The sequence below is a fragment of the Pituophis catenifer genome, unplaced genomic scaffold, assembly GCF_029215685.1.
Source record: "Pituophis catenifer annectens isolate HBS135680 unplaced genomic scaffold, rPitCat1.0.hap2 SCAF_6, whole genome shotgun sequence".
In the NCBI taxonomy this organism is placed as follows: Eukaryota; Metazoa; Chordata; class Lepidosauria; order Squamata; family Colubridae; genus Pituophis; species Pituophis catenifer.
Window position 1 is genome coordinate 90,985,464 of NW_027256886.1, and position 19,318 is coordinate 91,004,781.

Consider the following 19,318-nt stretch of genomic DNA (forward strand, 5'->3'; position numbering starts at 1 on the left):
AGCCAGTTGCACCTCTTGTCTGACCTTGCTTGGTTGTGTTTATTTATGTGGTGGGAAAAATAATGTCTTCTCTGCATAACTTAATGTCAGTGAAACGGATAGTGAGGTGCCAGGGGGCCTGGACTGGGGATGGAGAGGCTTAGAGGTCCAGCTTAATGAAGGTAAGGCCCTGAGATGCCTTGCCTTCAGGAGGGAGGCCAGAGATGGGATGAGCTGGGAGCTTCTGGCAAGAGGAATTTTCCTGCACAGGGGGGTTTAAAGATACTGGAATGGCTGGCCAGAAATGGTCTGCACTCCGGCAGTTCGAGACCAGCTCTGCAAGACGGAGTGAGCTCCTATCGCTCAATCCCTAGCTCCTGCTCACCCAGCAGTTTGAAAGCATGCAATATTGCGAGTAGATAAATGGGTACCACTTCGGGGGGAGGGGAGGGGGAACTTAGCTGAGCTTGTGTGTGTGTGGAGAAGAGAAGCCAGCAAAGACCTGTTTTCTTTCTCTCTTTGCTGAATACCTAGTGGTTGCCCAGAATCTCCAGCCCAGATCTGCCACCCTTACCACTTTACATGCCAGCACAGTATTAAAACAAGGAAACTTCCAAGAAGCTCTTACTGTTTCATTCCCAAACAGGATATCAACATAAGGCATGACTTCCATCAGTTGGTCCTTGTAGAACTGGCTAATGAAGGGTGCAGAAAGATTTAAACTGAAGATCTTGTTGTTTGCAGAAGCTTGAGTTGCGACTTTTATTATGGATTCTGGTGACACCGTCAAGAAGAAACCCTGCAAAGAAACACAGAATAAATTGCTATGCACAGAGGGTTTAAGAAACATTGCTGCTATTAAGTGGAAAAAGAAATCCACATAAAAACAGATGCCAGAGACACACAATTAAAGGTAAGTGAAGGAAGAACTCAAAAACACCTATCCAATATGTCTATGGAGTTTCTCAGCCATCCCGGTCATGGTTGTTCCCAAGGTGCTTTTTCAAGAGGAAACTGGACTTCCTTGTTTTTTCTTTGAAGACGTTTCTCTTCTCATCCAAGAATTTGGGATGAACAGCCTTTGAATGGTGAGGACACAGATAAATCTCCAAGTGCTTCAACGACCCTCTAAGACAGTGGGTCTCAACCTTCCTAATGCCGCGACCCTTTAATACAGTTCCTCATGTTGTGGTGACCCCCAACCATAAAGTTATTCCATTGACCATTGAAAATATGTGTTTTCCGATGGTCTTAGGCGACCCCCGTGAAAGGGTTGTTCGACGCCCAAAGGGGTCCCAACCCACAGGTTGAGAACCACTGCTCTAAGAGGATGCAAATGACCAGCTGTCTGCAAGGAATATAAATCCTTCCATTCCCCACTATCCTGTCAGAGCTGAAGAAGCTTCTTGGATGAGAAGCAAAACATCTTCAAAGAAAAACCCAGAAAATCCAATTGCCTCTTGAAAAAGCACCTCCTTTGGGACACCCATCTAGGGGTGAAATGCTCCCAGTTCGGACCGGATCACCTGATCCGGTAGCAAAAATCCCTGCCCCCCCCCCCCCATTACCCAGCTGAACCGTGCAATCATCAGAGGCTTTTTTTTATTTTTAAAAGCATTTTTTCTACAATCTCTTTGGCCAAAAAAATGCTTTTAAAAGTAAAAAAAAAAAAAAGCCTCTGATGATTGCGCGGCTCAGCTGGGATCATCAGAGGCTTTTAAAAGCATTTTTTCTACAACCTCTTCAGCCGAAGAGGTTATAGAAAAAATGTTTTTAAAAGGAAAAAAAACCCTCTGCCGATTAGGCAAGTCAGCTGGGATCGTCAGAGGCTTTAAAAGCATTTTTTTTTACAACCTCTCCAGCCGAAGAGGTTGTAGAAAAAATGGTTTTAACAGCAAGGAAAAAAAAAAGTTGGCCATGCCCACTCAGTCATATTACCCCCCCACCAAGCCACACCCACAGAACCGGTAGTAATTTTACATTTCACCACTGCATCCATCCAATATCCTGAACATGAGAAAACAAAAACAAACAAACAGGCAACAGTTTTAGCTGTGATTACTACAAATGTTTAAACATTTCACAAGTATATTATCTTTTTGATTACCAATGGCTGAAGGGGAAACAAGCAAACAAGGATTTGTCAATAAATATTAGGTGGAAAACTATTTTCTAGTTTGTCACAACCATCACTAAGGCAGCAACCTTAGGAATTTGACAGCATAAACCTATATTGAACAGAAAAAGTGTCAGCAATCCAATGAGAAACATCTTTGAATTTCTCTTCTACAAACAAACCATTACAGTATTAAGCAGTTCGCCTATTATCACCTTTTCGTGAATAGTTGTTTAAAAAATTCCCAGACGATATAAAATATTACATTTCTTTTCTATTTTAAGGTGTTCAAATCAATCTCAGATAGTATAAGTGGTCACAGATGGTACAAACATCTGGTCTACCAGTAGACTATCTGGTGCATTTACCTGACGTGGATTTAAAATGCTGATTTTGACCTTGCAAGCCTTCTATAGCAGTGCCCCCCCCCCAAATCTTTTGAGCACCAGGAACCGGTTCCATGGAGAGAAGTTTTTCCATGGACCGAAGGGGGTGTGGTTTTGCATGCTGCCTGCATCCAGCGGATGGAGCTTTGGTTGTTTGTATGGCCTGGTTGCTGACATGCCACGTACCGGGGGTTGGGGCTGGGGGACCCCCGTTCTATAGCTTAGACACCACACATCTAACTGCCTCTTTATGGATCATATTTTATCGAATGCCTTCTCTATGAGAATTAGAGAATTTATCTATAGGCAGAAGATTAAGGTGGACCTAAAGTTAAACACAGTTATCTGATCAATATCTTGGGAAGTTGGACTTACATTTATTCAATGTGATTCTTTGAATCATATGCTGTTTTCAATTCTCTTGAACTATATTGGCAATGTCGGCTGGCGACCCCCAGGGGGAGGGCCTTCTCTGTGGCAGCTCCTGCCCTCTGGAACGATTTGCCCCTGCAGATACGAAGGATATCTGATCTCCGGGTTTTTCGCTGTGCCCTAAAAACTTTTCCATCAAGCAGGACTGGCGTGAAACCCCCCCCTTTTTCTTAGTCTTTTTTAGCTTTTTAAATTGTCAAATGGGTTTTAGTTTTCAATGTTTTAAATTTTGGGGCCACAGTTATATAATTCTTTTAATAATTTTTAAATTTTGTATTGGTATGTGTTTTAGTTCTGGCTGTGCACCGCCCTGAATCCACTAGGAGAAGGGCGGGTTATAAATTGAATGAATGAATGAATGAATGAATGAATGAATGAATGAATGAATGAATGAATAAATAAATAAATAAATAAATAAATAAATAAATAAATAAATAAATAAATAAATAAATATAGAACACGGGTGTCAAACTCGATTTCATTGAGGGCCGCATCAGGGTTGTGCTTGACCTTGGGGGGGGTGTGACAGGGTAGGTTTGGCCAGGAGGGGCGTGGCCAGCTCGATGTCACTCCTGTTGGGGGTGCCTGGGGTGGCCAGCGGGCTCTGTCAGTGAAGACAGGCTCTCCAGCTCTGTTTACAGCTGCCATGGCCTCCTACGACACTCTGCCAGTGAAAATGGACCTGTGCCGGATCTGGTCCCCGGGTCTTGAGCGTGACAGCCCTGATATAGAAAAATGGCATAAATTCTGCAATAAAACCTGTTATTATTTTTCTAGTATTAAAACAAAAGTAAAAAATTATGAATTATAAAAAGTTATAGTTTTGAAGTTAATTAATTAAATTAAAAAGTTATATAAACTATATAACAGTTATAAATTATAAAATTTATTTTAAAAAGTAAAAATTATAAACGCTTATGTTATAAAAATCTGCATTAAACATGTAGGAGCATAATTCTGTGTACATGCCTGCTCAGAAGACAATCCAAGGCATTTAATGAAATTTACATCCTGATAAATATGTTTGTAAGATCACAGCTGAAAAGCTGCTTTGGGAGTTATTGGAAAGAAGAGTCAACAAACAAAGAATCTCTCTCTCTTCTTCAAGCTTTTAATAAAAGTTCAATGATGCATTCTGAATCATTTTCATAAGATATAATTACGATTACTATGAGTTTTGAATGTGTGTGTCTATCTCTTAATGCATGTTTCTTTTTCATATTTGTTGGGCTTTTAAGTATGCGCTAAAGAGCGAGTAACTATGGCCGACTTTGGTGATTATATACTTATAGACATTTATGTGATAACATACTAATTACATTTTAACAGCACGTTTTTCACCTTTTTTTAAAAAAAGAAGAACAGCCTCAGTTGCTTTGACTTAATTATTGAGCATAAATGTGCAAAAGCATGTGCTACACTGAGATTTTGAAAGGAGTGCTGCATTAAGTAACATAAAAACATTAGAAGTTATGAATAATGCTCACAACATTTATTATTCCTGAAATCTGCATGGGCTAAGGCTGAATATGCCAAATATTTCTCTTTCAAAATGTGCTACTAAATATATAATTAGCTTGTTTTCCATATCTACAAAGTGCTATAACACCTCTCAACTACAAGATAGTAACTGCAATGGGAAATAAATGAGAACTGAATGAAGTGTTTAAATAATTTATGTGAGTACTGAAATAAATGAACATTTCTCAGGGTTCCCCCCACCCCCCAGGCCCTATTTAGAAATCTGAAAAATGTGATCTGTTCTTTAGATTTTGTGAGAGGAAATAAAAAGGGAAATGACATATAAGTGATTGTTACTTACAATGTCAGTGTCAGCATGGACAAATAATTACTGATGGTTAACGGTAAATAACATTTATTCTAAGGGTTACGAAAAGATTCCCATGTTGACATATAGAACTATGCTTTGATATCACCGAGAAGTCAAGGGGAGATCATGTTTCTACCGATTCCTCCTTGTGATGTGTATATGATATAACCAGTAGTGGGATTCAGCTGGTTCAGGCAAACCGGTAGTTAAATTGCTGGCTGGCCCCTCCCTTCCCCACCCTGGCCCTTCAAGGAGTCCCCAGGCGCCCCATTTTTGCTACCAGGAGGCTTCAGGGAGGCCTCCTAGGTCTCAAATTGGGTGCGGGGTAGTGGTGTGCCCCCCTGTGGTCCATTTTCGGTCCCAGGAGGCTTCAGGGAGGCCTCCTAGGCCGAAGACTGGGTGCCAGGTGAGGCGGCGCATCCCCCCCACGGCCCGTTTTTGCTCCCAGGTGTGTGCAGGAGGCCGAGTGCTGCCTGTCACACCCCCTGGCCATACCCACCCAGCCGGTCATTAGGGCAGAGACCCCAGTTGTTAAATTATTTGAATCCCACCACTGGATATAACTTATCTGGTATTAATATTTCTTAACTAGTTATACACATGGTTCTTAAGGATATTTGCCTCTTCTGGAAAAGTGAGGGATTCTAAAATATGACACTGTCTATTTTTCAAATCCTTCTGTTGCACAATTACATTAAAGCGAATTCTACTGTCAATTTTGTGGCAACGCTAAGTTTATTTGAATGAGGTTTTCTGTTGTTCATTTACAAAAGAGTTAAGGCACTTTTTTTTGCCGTTACTTTTGTTCACACATTACATTCTGCAAATCATCTTTAGTGAGTTACCTCAAGGAATTTTTAACACATGAGTGGCATCAGAATTGATCAACTGCTGAATCTGTTCAGTGAAAACAATTTTAAAAAGTCAAAATGAAATCTTACTGTCATCCTCTCCCCCACTTAGTTATCTTTACTGGCATTTAAACTAGAACCGAGGAGCAGAAGGCAATTTGGGAGTTGATTCTCCACAGAGATGCAGAACAACATAACTTTTTCTGTTTTCTGTGGCTTGAAACATCTGTTGTTCCAAAAGAACTATAATGCTGCCCAATGCACAAAAACATTAAAAATTAAACACTCAACTAATAATCTTAAAGGTTAATGTCAAGATAGGTGATGGTTGAGAGAGCCAATTTGATGAGGGCAACAGGCCAAACCAGTTGGTTGACCTTGGGCCTGTCAGTCTCTTTCAGCCCTAGGAAAGAGGCAATGGCAAATTACTTTTGAAATGTTGCCAAGGAAATTGCAGGGACTTGGCCTGGGAGGTGCCAAAAATCATTAATAACTCAGTTACCACCCACCCCCACAAAAGATGATCACATCACCCACATGAGTCAGTCAACATGAGGTCTTGAACAAGAGGGTTCAAGAAATGTGGAAAATATTTTTAAGAAAGCAGAGTGGACCAAGCCAGCATTATTCGCTTTAATGGCATGTTTGAACCCGTTTCTATCTGCCAATTCTCTGCTAAAATATTAGCTGACTGTTTTGGATTTTAACTTATTTAATCCAGAATGTGCCTGTTTTCAAATGTGACTGGGTTACGATGGTCAGAAAACAAAAGAGACCCTTTCCCAACGCTTTGAATAAAGCTTTTTGGCATTCTGCAATTTGTATTGTTTATTTTAATGGAAACAGAGCTTCATAAGTGGAAAATGACTAAGATTTCAGCTATTGTTTTATTTCAAGTGGGCAGTTTTCCCATTTTTGATGAAAGCTAAATTTCAAACAGCTTTTCTACTTAAGTAAAAAAGCTGAACTGTCATAGTATATGCTTATATTGAGGCTGACATTTTCTTTTAAATTAGTTCCAACATGTGAAAAAGAGAGGACTACTTTAAGACTGGAACAGTTTCACTAATGTTAAAAAAAAAAACCCTCTTAATTGTTGCCACATTGATATTTATCATTACAACAGCTGCAAAGCAAGTTACAAGATAAAGTAATGAACATTAATAGCTTTAGAGCTGACCTTAGGCATGTCAGAGATTATACTTTAAAAATTAACATCAATTTCTAATTATTAAATGTCATGGCCACTACCCAGACAAGAAGCTTTATAAAAATCCAAGACGTTTCTGCCTTGGAAACGGATCTTGGCCTCCGGGAGGAAAACATAGCCAACATTATTCATAAAAATAGGTCACAGCTATCACCAAACCTAAAGTCTAAAATATGTTGGGAACTAAAAAGGTGGATTTAATGGGCTCCTCGGAGCCTGGGAAACAGGATCATGATTTGCATGGCATTATAAGCATAGAACATCTGCACATTCTTCCTTTATCAGGAAAATATGTAGCCCATCTCCCCAGGTACTCTAACAGGTGGCTAGCCGGAGGATCAAGAAAGCTCCAATTTAGGAAAACTAGAGATATATTGGCTGCTAAAATAAACATATTCAATTGCCAAGGTTTCTGTAATCTAATTCCCTTTTTCCCCCTTCAATAAATCTGTTTAAAGAAGATTCTGAGAATCTAACACTGGGAGTAGAAAACATGCTAAGGATGTGACAAGAAGGTCCCCAAAGTAATGGCCCTCAGCCTGTCTCCTTGATGGCTAAAGGCTGGGATGGCGAACCTATGGCACGCGTGCCACATGGAGCCCTGTGGACACGTGAGCCGTCGCCCAGCTCAACTCCACCCTACATGCATGAGCGCCTCCCGCCGGTCAGCTGATTTTTGCTGCTGAGCATCCGCGGGTGGGGTGGGGCGCATGCTGGAGACGCGCGTGCATGCCAGGAGCACACATACACCCCCCAGCCCATTTTGGGCCTAGCAGGCCTCCCTGCAGCCTCCTGGGACCAAAAATGGGTTGCGGGAGGGCACCCCAAAATGGGGCGGGGGGTTCGTGCGTGCATGCGTGGGGGGGGCAGGGGTAGCACACAGGGGGGTTGTGCTTGCATTGCATTATGGGTTTAGGCACACGCATGCACTTTCGGCACATGACGACAAAATGGTTAGCTATCACTGGCTAAAGGGAAGGGTACAACCTGACACAGAGCTTGAGATAAGTCAGTAATTTGTTATCTTTAGATGATCCCGCAGAGTACAGATTTATCCTGCTGACAGTGGATTGCCTGATATCTGGCTCAATATCCAACACATCTGGTGTTACTATGAAGTCAGCATCATAAGAAATCCTCATGACTGCAAGAAAAGTAAAAGCCCTGAGATCACAACCTGTGTCCTTGTCATGGTCTGGTCTCAAAAGCTTCCTTAGATGAGGAAGAGCACAACAGAGAATCTGTGTTACCAGAATCAGTGATGACGCTGAGTCAACTGGTCCCATTCTTCCAGACCAGGAGCCACCTCCATTATCATCATCATCATCTTTTAATGACCTCATAATCCCTTGTGAGGTGGAGTCTGGGCAACTGGATGGAGCTAGCAGAGTGTTTAATGGCTTCCTGTCCCCAATGTGGAGTTTTGTTCAGCAGATATATTCTCATTGTGCTCAGAGAGAGAAACATCTGCCTCTACCTAGGATCGAACTCACAGCGTCCTGATTGTGAGGCGAGAGCTCCACCTCTAGGTCACCGCACCATTCTGGAGCCGCCTCCATCCCATCCTTAAAAACACGGGTACCGGAAGAGTATGAATCATATAACAAAGAGGTTGAAGTGTGCTCCTCCATGCCAAAAGGACCCTATAACTGAATAAAAGAGTCCACATCTAATCATGGCAGCTTGCGCCTGGGTAAGGTCCAGCAATCTGGGCTTGGAAAGATCACTGGAACAATGATCTACCCTGTGAAGGCATCTTTCAACTCCTGGCTACCAAGAGCTTTTCCTGGGATCTGACGTTCAGTTTCTCTCCCTACTTCTTTTTTGAGTATTCTGTCCATGTGTGCAGGAAACCTGGATTGAATTTAGTACTTCAAGATAAGCTTGGCAGATTTATAATTTTAAGCCAAGATAAATGCTGTTTAGGAGGCCAGACTAATTCCTAGCTGTTATTTTTTTTTCTTTTTTCTTTTTAAAAAAAAAACACACCAAAACCCACTTGATTCTCAAGAAAGAATGGTCAACCTCACTCCCCAGTGATTCCTGCAGACTTTCAGGAGGGACTACAAACTGGTTTTTATTGCTCGGTATTGGGCAAAAGAGACAGGCTACTCACAAATTTCCCGGCTGCCTAAACAGGCTTGCTGCTGTCAATCAGTCTCACTGCTGGAACTGAAAGCAGCAGTCCAGATGTAAAGAACTGAAGCATATTCACATAGCAGGAAACCTTAGTTTCCTGTTAAGTCTGTGCTGGATCTTGTAATTTGATCGCTGTGGATACACGAATTCCTCGTATCAAACATTTTCGTTAGAACGCAGTCTATGAAATTGAGAGCCGTGGAATCTCACTCAAAAGCGTCTTCTCCCTAGGTAGGTAATCATTTTTGATCCCACCCAGGTTGCCAGGTCAATGATGATACACAGCCATGTTCTCACTCACATGTGCACCCCTTCCTTCACCTTCAAGAGTATTTTTAAAACATTAAGAAGAAAAGGTAGCTGCATGGATCTTCACCTTCTCCCGAGGTTCAAACAGGGGAATGCAAGTACTGCGTATCCTTGAACAAAGTAATACCCTCCTATTTAGGACGATCTCTTTCTTCCATTCAAGGTGCAACCTCAAGAGGGGTGCAGAGGGAGCATGGAAGGAATTAATGGACACCCACTTAGCTATCCAAATCTTTCAAATTAACCTTCAATAGGGTGGCAGGTATCACAGCCATGTCAACCTCACGTCCAGGATAGGAACATTGAGAGTAGTCAACATAGAAGATGGTGTGAAGGGTCCATACAAACCCTACTGCTCTTTTATCAGGTCCGCCTGATTCGCCAGTTGAGGCCCTTTCTGGATCGGGACTCCTTACACACAGTCACTCAGGCGCTCATCACTTCCCGCCTGGACTACTGCAATGCTCTCTACATGGGGCTCCCCTTGAGGAGCACCCGGAGGCTCCAACTGGTGCAGAATGCGGCTGCGCGGGGGATTATGGGAGCGAGGGGGCACTCCCATGTGACACCTCTCCTGCGTGAGCTGCACTGGCTTCCAGTGGTCTTCTGGGTGCGCTTCAAGGTGTTGGTTACCACCTTTAAAGCGCTCCATGGCATAGGACCTGGGTATTTGCAGGACTGCCTTCTGCCACCAATAGCCTCCCACCGACCAGTACGCTCCCACAGAGAGGGACTCCTCAGGGTGCCATCAGCCAGGCAATGTCGGCTGGCGACCCCCAGGGGGAGGGCCTTCTCTGTGGCAGCTCCTGCCCTTTGGAACGATTTGCCCCCGGAGATACGAAGGATATCGGATCTCCGGGTCTTTCGCCGTGCCCTGAAAACTTTTCTTTTCCATCAAGCAGGGCTGGCGTGACCCCCCCTTTTTAGTCTTTTTTAGTCTTTTTTAGTTTTTTAGCTTTTAATTTGTCAATGGGTCTTAATTCGAATTGTTTTAAATTTGAGCCGAAGTATGTAATTCTTTTAATAATTTTAAATTTTGTATTGGTATGTGTTTTAGTTCTGGCTGTGCACCACCCTGAGTCCACTAGGAGAGGGGCGGTATACAAATTGAATAAAATAAATAAATAAATAAATAAATAAATAAATAAATAAACTATACGTTTCTAATTTTCAGCCAGAACCTACAGGTTTCTATAGTATTGCTTATTGATCCATTTGTTTAGTTACAGGGCTCATAACTTGCTCCAATCAAAGCGACTCTGAGCACCAGACCTGTCATGTATCCGTCGGAGGCTGAATTTGCGGAGGAGGATGAGCTGGAGCCGAGGGATATTGAGGGGGTGGCTTCGTTGGCTTTGGAGGAATGTGGGGAGGAGCAGGATGAGGCAGCCCAGGGCCCCTCAGGATTGGGATGGCTTGTTAGCAAGGAGGAATGGGGGCAGGATGACTGAGAGAGGGCAAGCAGCGGAAATGAAAAGTGACGGAGCTCAGGCTATGAGCAAGGACCGCCCCCTCCTGATCCCCGAGCCCGGAGAGTGGAGAGAAGGCGGGAACAGCGCAGACCGACCCAACGACTCATGAGGAGAGCACTCCGCCCCTCTTCACAAGGCACATCTGGGGACTGAGATTTAAGGAGATGCTTTGGGGAGGGATGTTTGTTGGGAACGAACGCTGAATTTGTAGAGTTTTGTGTGCTGTTGAAGACATTTGGAGTTTGCAGGACTGCTTGCTTCTTCCTTGCTTCGTGAACTCAGAGCCCTAGTCCTTACTTCGTGGATTTATTGCTTCTTCCTTGCTTCGTGGACTCATTTCCCTGTTCCTTTGTTTTGCTGGACTGGGCACAGCCAGAGGCTGCCGTGTGTGTGTGTGTGTGTGTGTGTGTGTGTGTGTGTGTGTGTGTGTACATTTTGCTCTGGGACTTGCCAAGAATGAGGGAGCGTTTGGGAGGAAATTTGGAGCATTAAAGGTGAGTTTGAACTCTCAGCTGGCTGTGTGACCTTCGTGCCTTGTCCCGGGACATCACAACCCTAATCATTTGCCAACTTGGGTTACAAGCAGAGAAGATAAATAGGCAAGATAATACAATAACTAACATAATCAAAATTAAAAATACCACCATAAATTGCAATATTGCCATATAGAACCTGGGAATCTAAATACTCAAAGCCCACAAACCAACTCATTATGCCAAACAACAGTCACAACAAGCCTGCCTCCAAGGTTTGATGGAGACACCAAATTTTTACAGCTTTCCTGGAGGGAATTATTTCAACATCCTCCAATTCCGGTGAAGGAAGGCAGTGATTGAAAAGGGGGGGAAAAATTGCTATAAGCTGTTAGAATTCATGCAGATTTAAAACAAGAATACTTAGTAAATGCCATCTTCTATCTAAGCTCACTGTAAGTGTCAAGTCTAATTATGTATTTTTATCAAAGATGTCACATTCTTATGCTAAATTTCATACTGTCTGACACAGCCATTCTTCAATTTTTCTTGTTGTGAATAGTTATTACTTGTATGTCATCAAAGACAACAGGAGCATCCGTTTTACTTTTCATGCTTCTTGTTGAAGTGAAATCAGTTCATTTGTTCATTTACATCCACTATTTTAGCAGAAAACATTAGACAAAAAAAAAAACTTCTTTGAGAAGTTAAAAATCCCTCATATAAGATGCTCTACTCTCATCCAATAAGAATCTACAGCAGTGATGGCAAACCTATGGCACGCGTGCCAGAGGTGGCACAGCACCCTCTCTGTGCGCATGCGAGCCGTCGCCCCAGTTCAACTCTGCCACTCATGCGCGGGCACTTCACACCTGCCAGCTAGTCTTCGGGTCTCTGCCATGCATGCGCGGGGGGCGTGGCGCATGTGGGGGGGCCGTGCACACATGGACAGGGGGCAGGGCACATGCAGGGGGTGTATGCTCATTGCATTTTGGGAGTTTGGGCATGCACGCATGCATTCACATGCACTTTGGGCACTATGGAAATGGTTATTTTATTTTTTTTTATTTTTATTTTATTTAAATTTGTACACCGCCCTTCTCCTAGTGGACTCAGGGCGGTGCACAGCCAAGTAAAAAACATCCAATACAAAATTTAAAAATTTAAAAGAATTATACCCTTTGGCCAAACATTAAGAACCTTACAACTAAAACCCATTAAACAATTAAAAAATCTAATATCTCAAAAATGGGGGGGGGGGAGGTGTTTCACGCCAGCCCTGCTTGATGGAAGAAAAAAGTTTTTAGGTTAGCCATCACTGACCTACAGGCTACAAAGACAAGACAATTATCTGTTATCTGCTTCAAATAATTTAATCTGAGATACGCCCTGAATTTTCTTTTATGTAGAGAAAAAGAGAATAACTAAGATAAAACTTAGTACTAGATATCACAAGTGAGCAATTATTTTTTTCACCCCTTTGATATCGTAAAATGATTAATTATGCCCTTTGGTCCAAGCATACAAAAATAAATATGAGCTGAGCAACATGCTAGCACTTTCCACAGCTCTGCGTGCATTACCTAGAACATGATGTCTCTCTCTCACGTACTTAACACTCGATAATGTGGGACATTTTGAAAATTGCTGCCAATTATTTCTAAGAAATCATCCTGTTTTCGTAACCATTTTCTTCAAGATTTAAGTAACATTTATCCAAACAACTTTGGAAATGCTTCTAAAATAGCTTTGTAGCTAAAAAGGCTAATAGCCCTGTGCTTCCGTGTTAAGTGACATGGAAGATTGAGCTGCTAATAGACAAATATATGTCAGAGGAAGAATGGCTGGATGAGGAATCTTGGTGTGAAGAGAATTCAGGGCAGAACTGGGCCTTCTACTTCTTCTGAACCTGCAATCCAGATACCTGACCATGAAGGCCTTTCTTGACCCTCAGAAGGTCCTGAGTGGTGTTGCTCCCAACTTGCAAAACAATATGCCCAAGGCTTCAAAAGATGGCTCCTTAGGAGGAAAAAATACGAGATAATCAGGTATTTTCCCAAAGTGCTCCAGAGAATTAATGAGTCCCAACTGAGTTTTGATGGAGCTCAGGGGGTTCTGCATAATGAGCCTTGTCTTGAAGGCAATACATTATTGAAAACGTCTATTTGTGTCCCTAATTCCGGATATAATATATAAACTTAAGTCTGACCAGCGCAGGGTGGTAAAAATGAAACTATTATGTCCTATTAATAGTCCATTATACTTGTGGGGATGTAGCAAAAATACACACTGCCTTTTTTGAGGTTACAGATATCCTCTGATATCCTTCACTGTGAAGTTTAACATACTTACATAGGTGTAAAATTAAGGGATGTGGTGGCTTAGAGGGTAAGACACTGGGCTTGTCGATTGAAAGGTCGGCAGTTCAGCGGTTCGAATCCCTAGTGCCGCGTAATGGGGTGAGCTCCCGTTACTTGTCCCAGCTTCTGCCAACCTAGCAGTTCGAAAGCACATAAAAATGCAAGTAGAAAAACAGGGACCACCTTTGGTGGGAAGGTAACAGCATTCCGTGTATTTTGGGAAGTGTACAATTAGGTTGTCTTCTAATACAGCAGCATAACCTTCTCAGGAAAGATGCCCAAATCTATTTTAAATACAGAAAGGCATCTTCCTCTGTGGCAAGGCAAGATATCTCTACTTGCTCTATATTAGAAGGTCTGGTAACTCCGTGGTAGGCAGCAAAGCCATCGCCCATTGCATTCCTTTGCTTTGCAGCTCTTCTGGGGCCTTGTTGGGCATCACGGAACTCCTGAAGACAACTGTCAGAATATTCATGAACTGGCAGAGACATGATAACAAGGACAGCCAATGAGGCTTATTTGGAAACAGAAACTTAAGCAAGGAGTCCGGGTGTGGCTTAGCTCTGTGCTCAGCTCTAGAACGAAACTAGTCTGGTCTTGTCTGCTACAAGCAAGTACAAGCAAGTTGGGAGAATCTGCTATTGGTATTGTAAATTTACTTCATGTGTTGTTATTATGTATATAAAGGGAAGTTAATACGTCCTGCTGAATCAGTTATCTGTGTGTTCTTTCTGAATTTGATTTTTGCAACAAACTCTGACAGAAACATAGCCCTTTGACAAAGCAGATCATGCCATTGTGGTAAAAAATGTTATATCTCTGTACAGTGAAACATCCCAGCCTTGCACGGACTACACCGCAGGTCTGATGTTTTCAACAGAAAAGGCAGGAGAAACAAAGCTAAAAGTAATCCGTCTAGCATAACTACTTGATTGATTGATTGATTATTTATTTATTTATTTATTGGTTCGATTTATATGCTGCCCTTCTCCGGAGACTCAGGGCATCTTACAATACGTTAAGCAATAGCCTTCATACTTTTGTATATACCTGCTTAGTAGGGCTTTCGCCCCCCCCCCCAGCGGTGTTCTTTTTTATACAAAGTCAGCTTATTGCCCCCACAATCCGGGTCCTCATTTTACCTACCTCGGAAGGATGGAAGGCTGAGTCAACCTTGAGCCTGGTGAGATTTGAACTTGCAGTAATTGCAGGCAGCTGGCAGCTAAGTGCTACTTTAACAGCACTTTAGTCCGGTGCTCCACCAAGGCTCTATGTTGATCAACATTCTTTCTTTAGACCAGGTATCTCCAAACTTGGCTACATAGCTGGCTAGGGAATTCTGGGAGTTGAAGTCCAGAAGTCTTAAAGCTGCCAAGTTTGGAGACCCCTGCTCTAGACTGATCCTTCTTGTAGGCTTTTCCCCCCTACTCATCCATCAGCCCCTTTTCCTTCCTCCAGCAGCAACCATCCCCTACAACCAAATCTTTGGGGCCAATTTTCTACTCTCAAAAACTTCAGATCCTTTCTCTTTTTGCCTTTCTAATAAGGAATTTCAACTCTTTTTTGGGGGGTGTATATATATATATATATATTTATTTTTAAGTATACATCCATATTATGTGTGAACAGTGTTAGGGATTTCAATTCTTTAGCGGCAGTTAGCCACTACTCTTGATTTTAAATTTTTGATTTTTTATATTGTTCAGCGCTTTCTAAATTTTGATCACCTATGTCAAACTGATGTCTCACAGTCAATGTACATTAAATATGATTTACATGGAGGTGCATATGTAGGTTTGGTCTAGTTCCAAACCAAACTGGACTCATGTTGAGACGAGATGGTTGAATTAATATGGCAGCCCTCTTCTATATTAATTCAACCTGAACCCTCTCATTGTATTGTGAAGCCAACTTAAGGATTTACACCAACCCTTTCTGCTACCCAGAGATGTTATTTAGGGAGTAATTGGAGGAGACCATTCATATACCTTTTCTTTGAATTCCTGAAGGAAATAAAGAAATATAAGCCTTTTAAAAATAAAATAACCACGCAGGGACAAAGTAATTCTATATAAGGATAATTTCAGGGAAGGGAGGGGGAGTCGAAGAGACCACATCCATGTTGCTTAGTTACTTATTCTAAGAAATAGGATATAATTTAGACCAATAAAATGATGCCATAAAATTCAATTTCAATCACACAGATCTATTAAAAATACTACAAATTATGACGGTGTAGCAAACTTTCAAATAAGCAAAGCTTTCTCTTTGCACACATGCTGAACAATAACTGATGGAATTTGTTATGAAAACAGTAGTAATACTTTGAAATGGAGAACTGCTTTAGTGCAGAAAAGCAGAATTTCGCCTGGCCTGAAAAAAAATTATTCAGTGACTTCATTGCTGAGGGAATATAAAAGTGTTGACTTCATTGCTGGCTGTTTTTCCAGTCAGCATTTATATGAGGAAGGAGTGTGTTATTAGAGCTTAGTAAAATATCACATAATTCCTTTGCATGAAAAACGTCTTTACTTGATAGATTATAACTCTCACCCAGCATCCACTAAAGGAAAAAAAAGGAAGGTATATTTTTCATTCACCAGATCTACAAGAGAACAATTGTTTTCCAATGCCTATAAAATGGTTGGGTGCCTGTTTGCTCTAATTGAAATAGCAGATGCCCTTTGGGGGTAGGAATGGCATTCGTAGGATAGAAGAAACTGAGATTTCAAATAGCAAATATCTCTATAGCCCAAAGAGAAAATCAGATGTTTGGGTTTATCCCTAATGTTTCAATATACCAGTGTTGAACAAAGCAAGACGAAGTTTCTAGTTCTATTAATGTGTTGAGTAATAAATGAAAACAATAAAAATACCGGTAATAAATAACAAATGATTTAAAAGAACTATTTTAAAGCGCAGAAAAACAGATTTCATGTCACATTAGAAAGGAAGTCACTAAAAAAACATGGTAAGGAACGCAATGTTTAAGAGCCATTCTTAAAAAACAATGTTTTCCAGACCAGTATTGTTGTCATTTTTGCAATCCAGGGAATGGAACTGCACAACTGGCTAGATTTGAAAAGGAAGACAGAATATAAAAAGTGTTGAGAATTGCTGTGTCACTTGCTGGGCTCAATTAGCAATCAAGACCCATTTGATTTAAGAAGGGTCCATTAGATGCGAACATGGACACTCTAAATCCCCTTTTCAGACTAAAATCCAGGTTACTGCAATGTAACCAGTGTTCTTTCTTTCCAAAGGGGAGCCCAGATGTTATGGTATCCATATGAGGTTAGTGAACCAAATTACCACTTCATGCAAGGGGGAGGATTACTAAAGAGAATTGAATTCAAATGGTTCTGAAGGGGAATAGAATAGAATAGAATAGAATAGAATAGAATAGAATAGAATAGAATAGAATAGAATAGGATAGAATAGAATTCTTTATTGGCCAAGTGTGATTGGACACACAAGGAATTTGTCTTTGGTGCATATGCTCTCAGTGTACAAAAAAAAATATGAGAATCATAAGATACAACACTTATTGATAGTCATAGGGAAACAGTCAATAAAAATCATAAGGATACCAGCAACAAGGTTACAGTCATACAGTCATAAGTGGGAGGAGATGGATGATAGGAACGATGAGAAGATTAATAGTAATGCAGACTTAGTAATTAGTTTGACAGTGTTGAAGGAATTATTTGTTTAGTAGAGTGATGGTGTTGGGAAAAAAACTGCCCTGGTGTCTAGTTGTTCTGGTGTGCAGTGCTCTATAGCGTTGTTTTGAGGGTAGGAGTTGAAACAGTTTATGTCCAGGATGCGAGGGGTCTGTAAATATTTTCACAGCCCTCTTTTTGACTCATGCAGGATACAGGTCCTCAATGGAAGGCAGCTTGGTAGCCATTGTTTTTTCTGCAGTTCTAATTATCCTCTGAAATCTGTGTCTGTCTTGTTGGGTTGCAGAACCAAACCAGACAGTTATAGAGATGCAGACGTCAGACTCAATAGATGACAGAAGTTGAAAAGGGTGATTTTTTGGGGGTGAAGAGCACCAAAATGGTTTTCCCATTATGCTCATTGAGAAAGGGGAATATTTTTAATTCTTGTAGAGTTTCTCTACCGGGGTGAAATCTACTTACCTTCCCTATCGGTTCGGAAGTGCGTGCGCCATCATCATGTGCGATTTTGGACCCTCTACGCATGCGCAGAAGGGCAAAAACAGGTTATTTCCTGGTTAAAGCCAGGAAGTAACGATGTCCGGGCGGGTTGGTGGAGCCTCGCGCTGCTACCGCTACCAGTTCGCCGAATCATGCGCTGTCACCGCTACCAGTTCGCCTGAACCGGTGTGAACCGGTAGCATTTCACCATTGTTCTCTACCCATAGCAGTTAAGGTCAATCTTCAAAATGTCTTCTGCTATTCACACACACACACACACATACTCTCTCTCCCTCTCTCCCTCTCTCTCTCTTCAACAATTATGTATATATTTTTGTTTTTTTTCCTCAATGGAAGAGCTAAGGGATCATTGGAAACAAACCTATCACTATCTCCCGATCCAAAGTACAAGGGAGAGGCAGCAATGGTGCCAACAACAATCAACCTTTCCCCACTTGTGTCTCTGCACAGATACACACAATGGATCATTACTCGTCACTGGGGATGGCGCTGATGCGTCACTCCAACAAAGCACAACTGCAAGAAACAGAGAATCGGCTGAGGTGGGACTCCTTCTCTTACGACTGGAAGAGCTTTTGTCAAGAAGACACAAGCAGACCCACATGAGCAGTGCCAGATGTCTATAAGGTACACTTAGATTAAAGATTGATTTGAGAGAAAACTGGATTGATTTGACAGGATGGTTGACAAGGAGAGCTGCCCACGGAATCCGAACCCACTTTTGAAAGATGCTCATAACCGAAATGGCCAGTTCACACCATCACTTCCCAACAAAAGCATTCACAGTCATAAGATAGAGGTAGAAAAAGAAGGGAAGAGCCAGTTACAGTTCAGCAGCCCTTCCTTATTCTATCTGGCTGAGGTCAAAGGAGGAAGCAGCTCTGCAGCAAAGTTACTGAGCCTCAAGGATTTTCCTGGGTGGACAACAAGGAACTGGGGGATTTCTGTATACTTTGTTTTAGGATAGTGACCTATCAACGTCACCAAGACGACACACAGAAAAAAGCCAGTCAGCCAAAATGAACAGTGGGGGAGACATTGTTTACAACAACAGAAAAAAAAACCTGTCACGTTTGCAATGATATCAACAATGGAAATTGATTGAGAGAGTATTTGTGGTGAAGAAAGTCTGTTCCAAGATCTCACTCAGTCTCAGATTCAGGTTTTACTAAGACTTGACACAGATTCTTCATATTTGGGTCCAAATCCTTTATTATTTGTAAGCTGCTTCATAAGGCTACCTCTTTGTGCGATGCAAATACGCCGAATGACTAAAACAAATGTTAAACTCACTTGAAATATATTTTAAGCTTCGTTCAGTTTACCTGTGCTATATTTTGCAAGTTGAAGTCATGATCTAAAGGTTAAAAGGTGATTATACAGTAAGGAAATATAATTACATTTTAAATTACCCTTACATTATCCTCAGAGAACATTCTGAAATCTTTTCTAATCTTTACACTGTGGTGTTTAAAACATGCAAGTTAAGGTGACAGGTTACAAAGCTAGTAAGAATCTCAAGATTTAAAGCAGACAGAGGCTTTTTAAACTGAGGCCCTTCGGCTGCTCCAGCTAA

The 19,318-nt window shown here is 41.6% G+C and overlaps 1 protein-coding gene across 3 annotated transcripts in view; it reads right to left on the reverse strand.

Annotated features, from left to right (window-relative positions):
- The window catches only part of ADK (adenosine kinase), a 261,824-nt gene that overhangs the window by 85,711 nt on the left and 156,795 nt on the right, over window positions 1-19,318 (reverse strand). For all 3 annotated transcript variants that reach the window (XM_070945416.1, XM_070945415.1, XM_070945417.1), the window contains one exon: window positions 608-778. In XM_070945416.1, coding sequence (XP_070801517.1) covers window positions 608-778 — 171 coding nt within the window. The remainder of the gene's footprint in view (window positions 1-607; window positions 779-19,318) is intronic.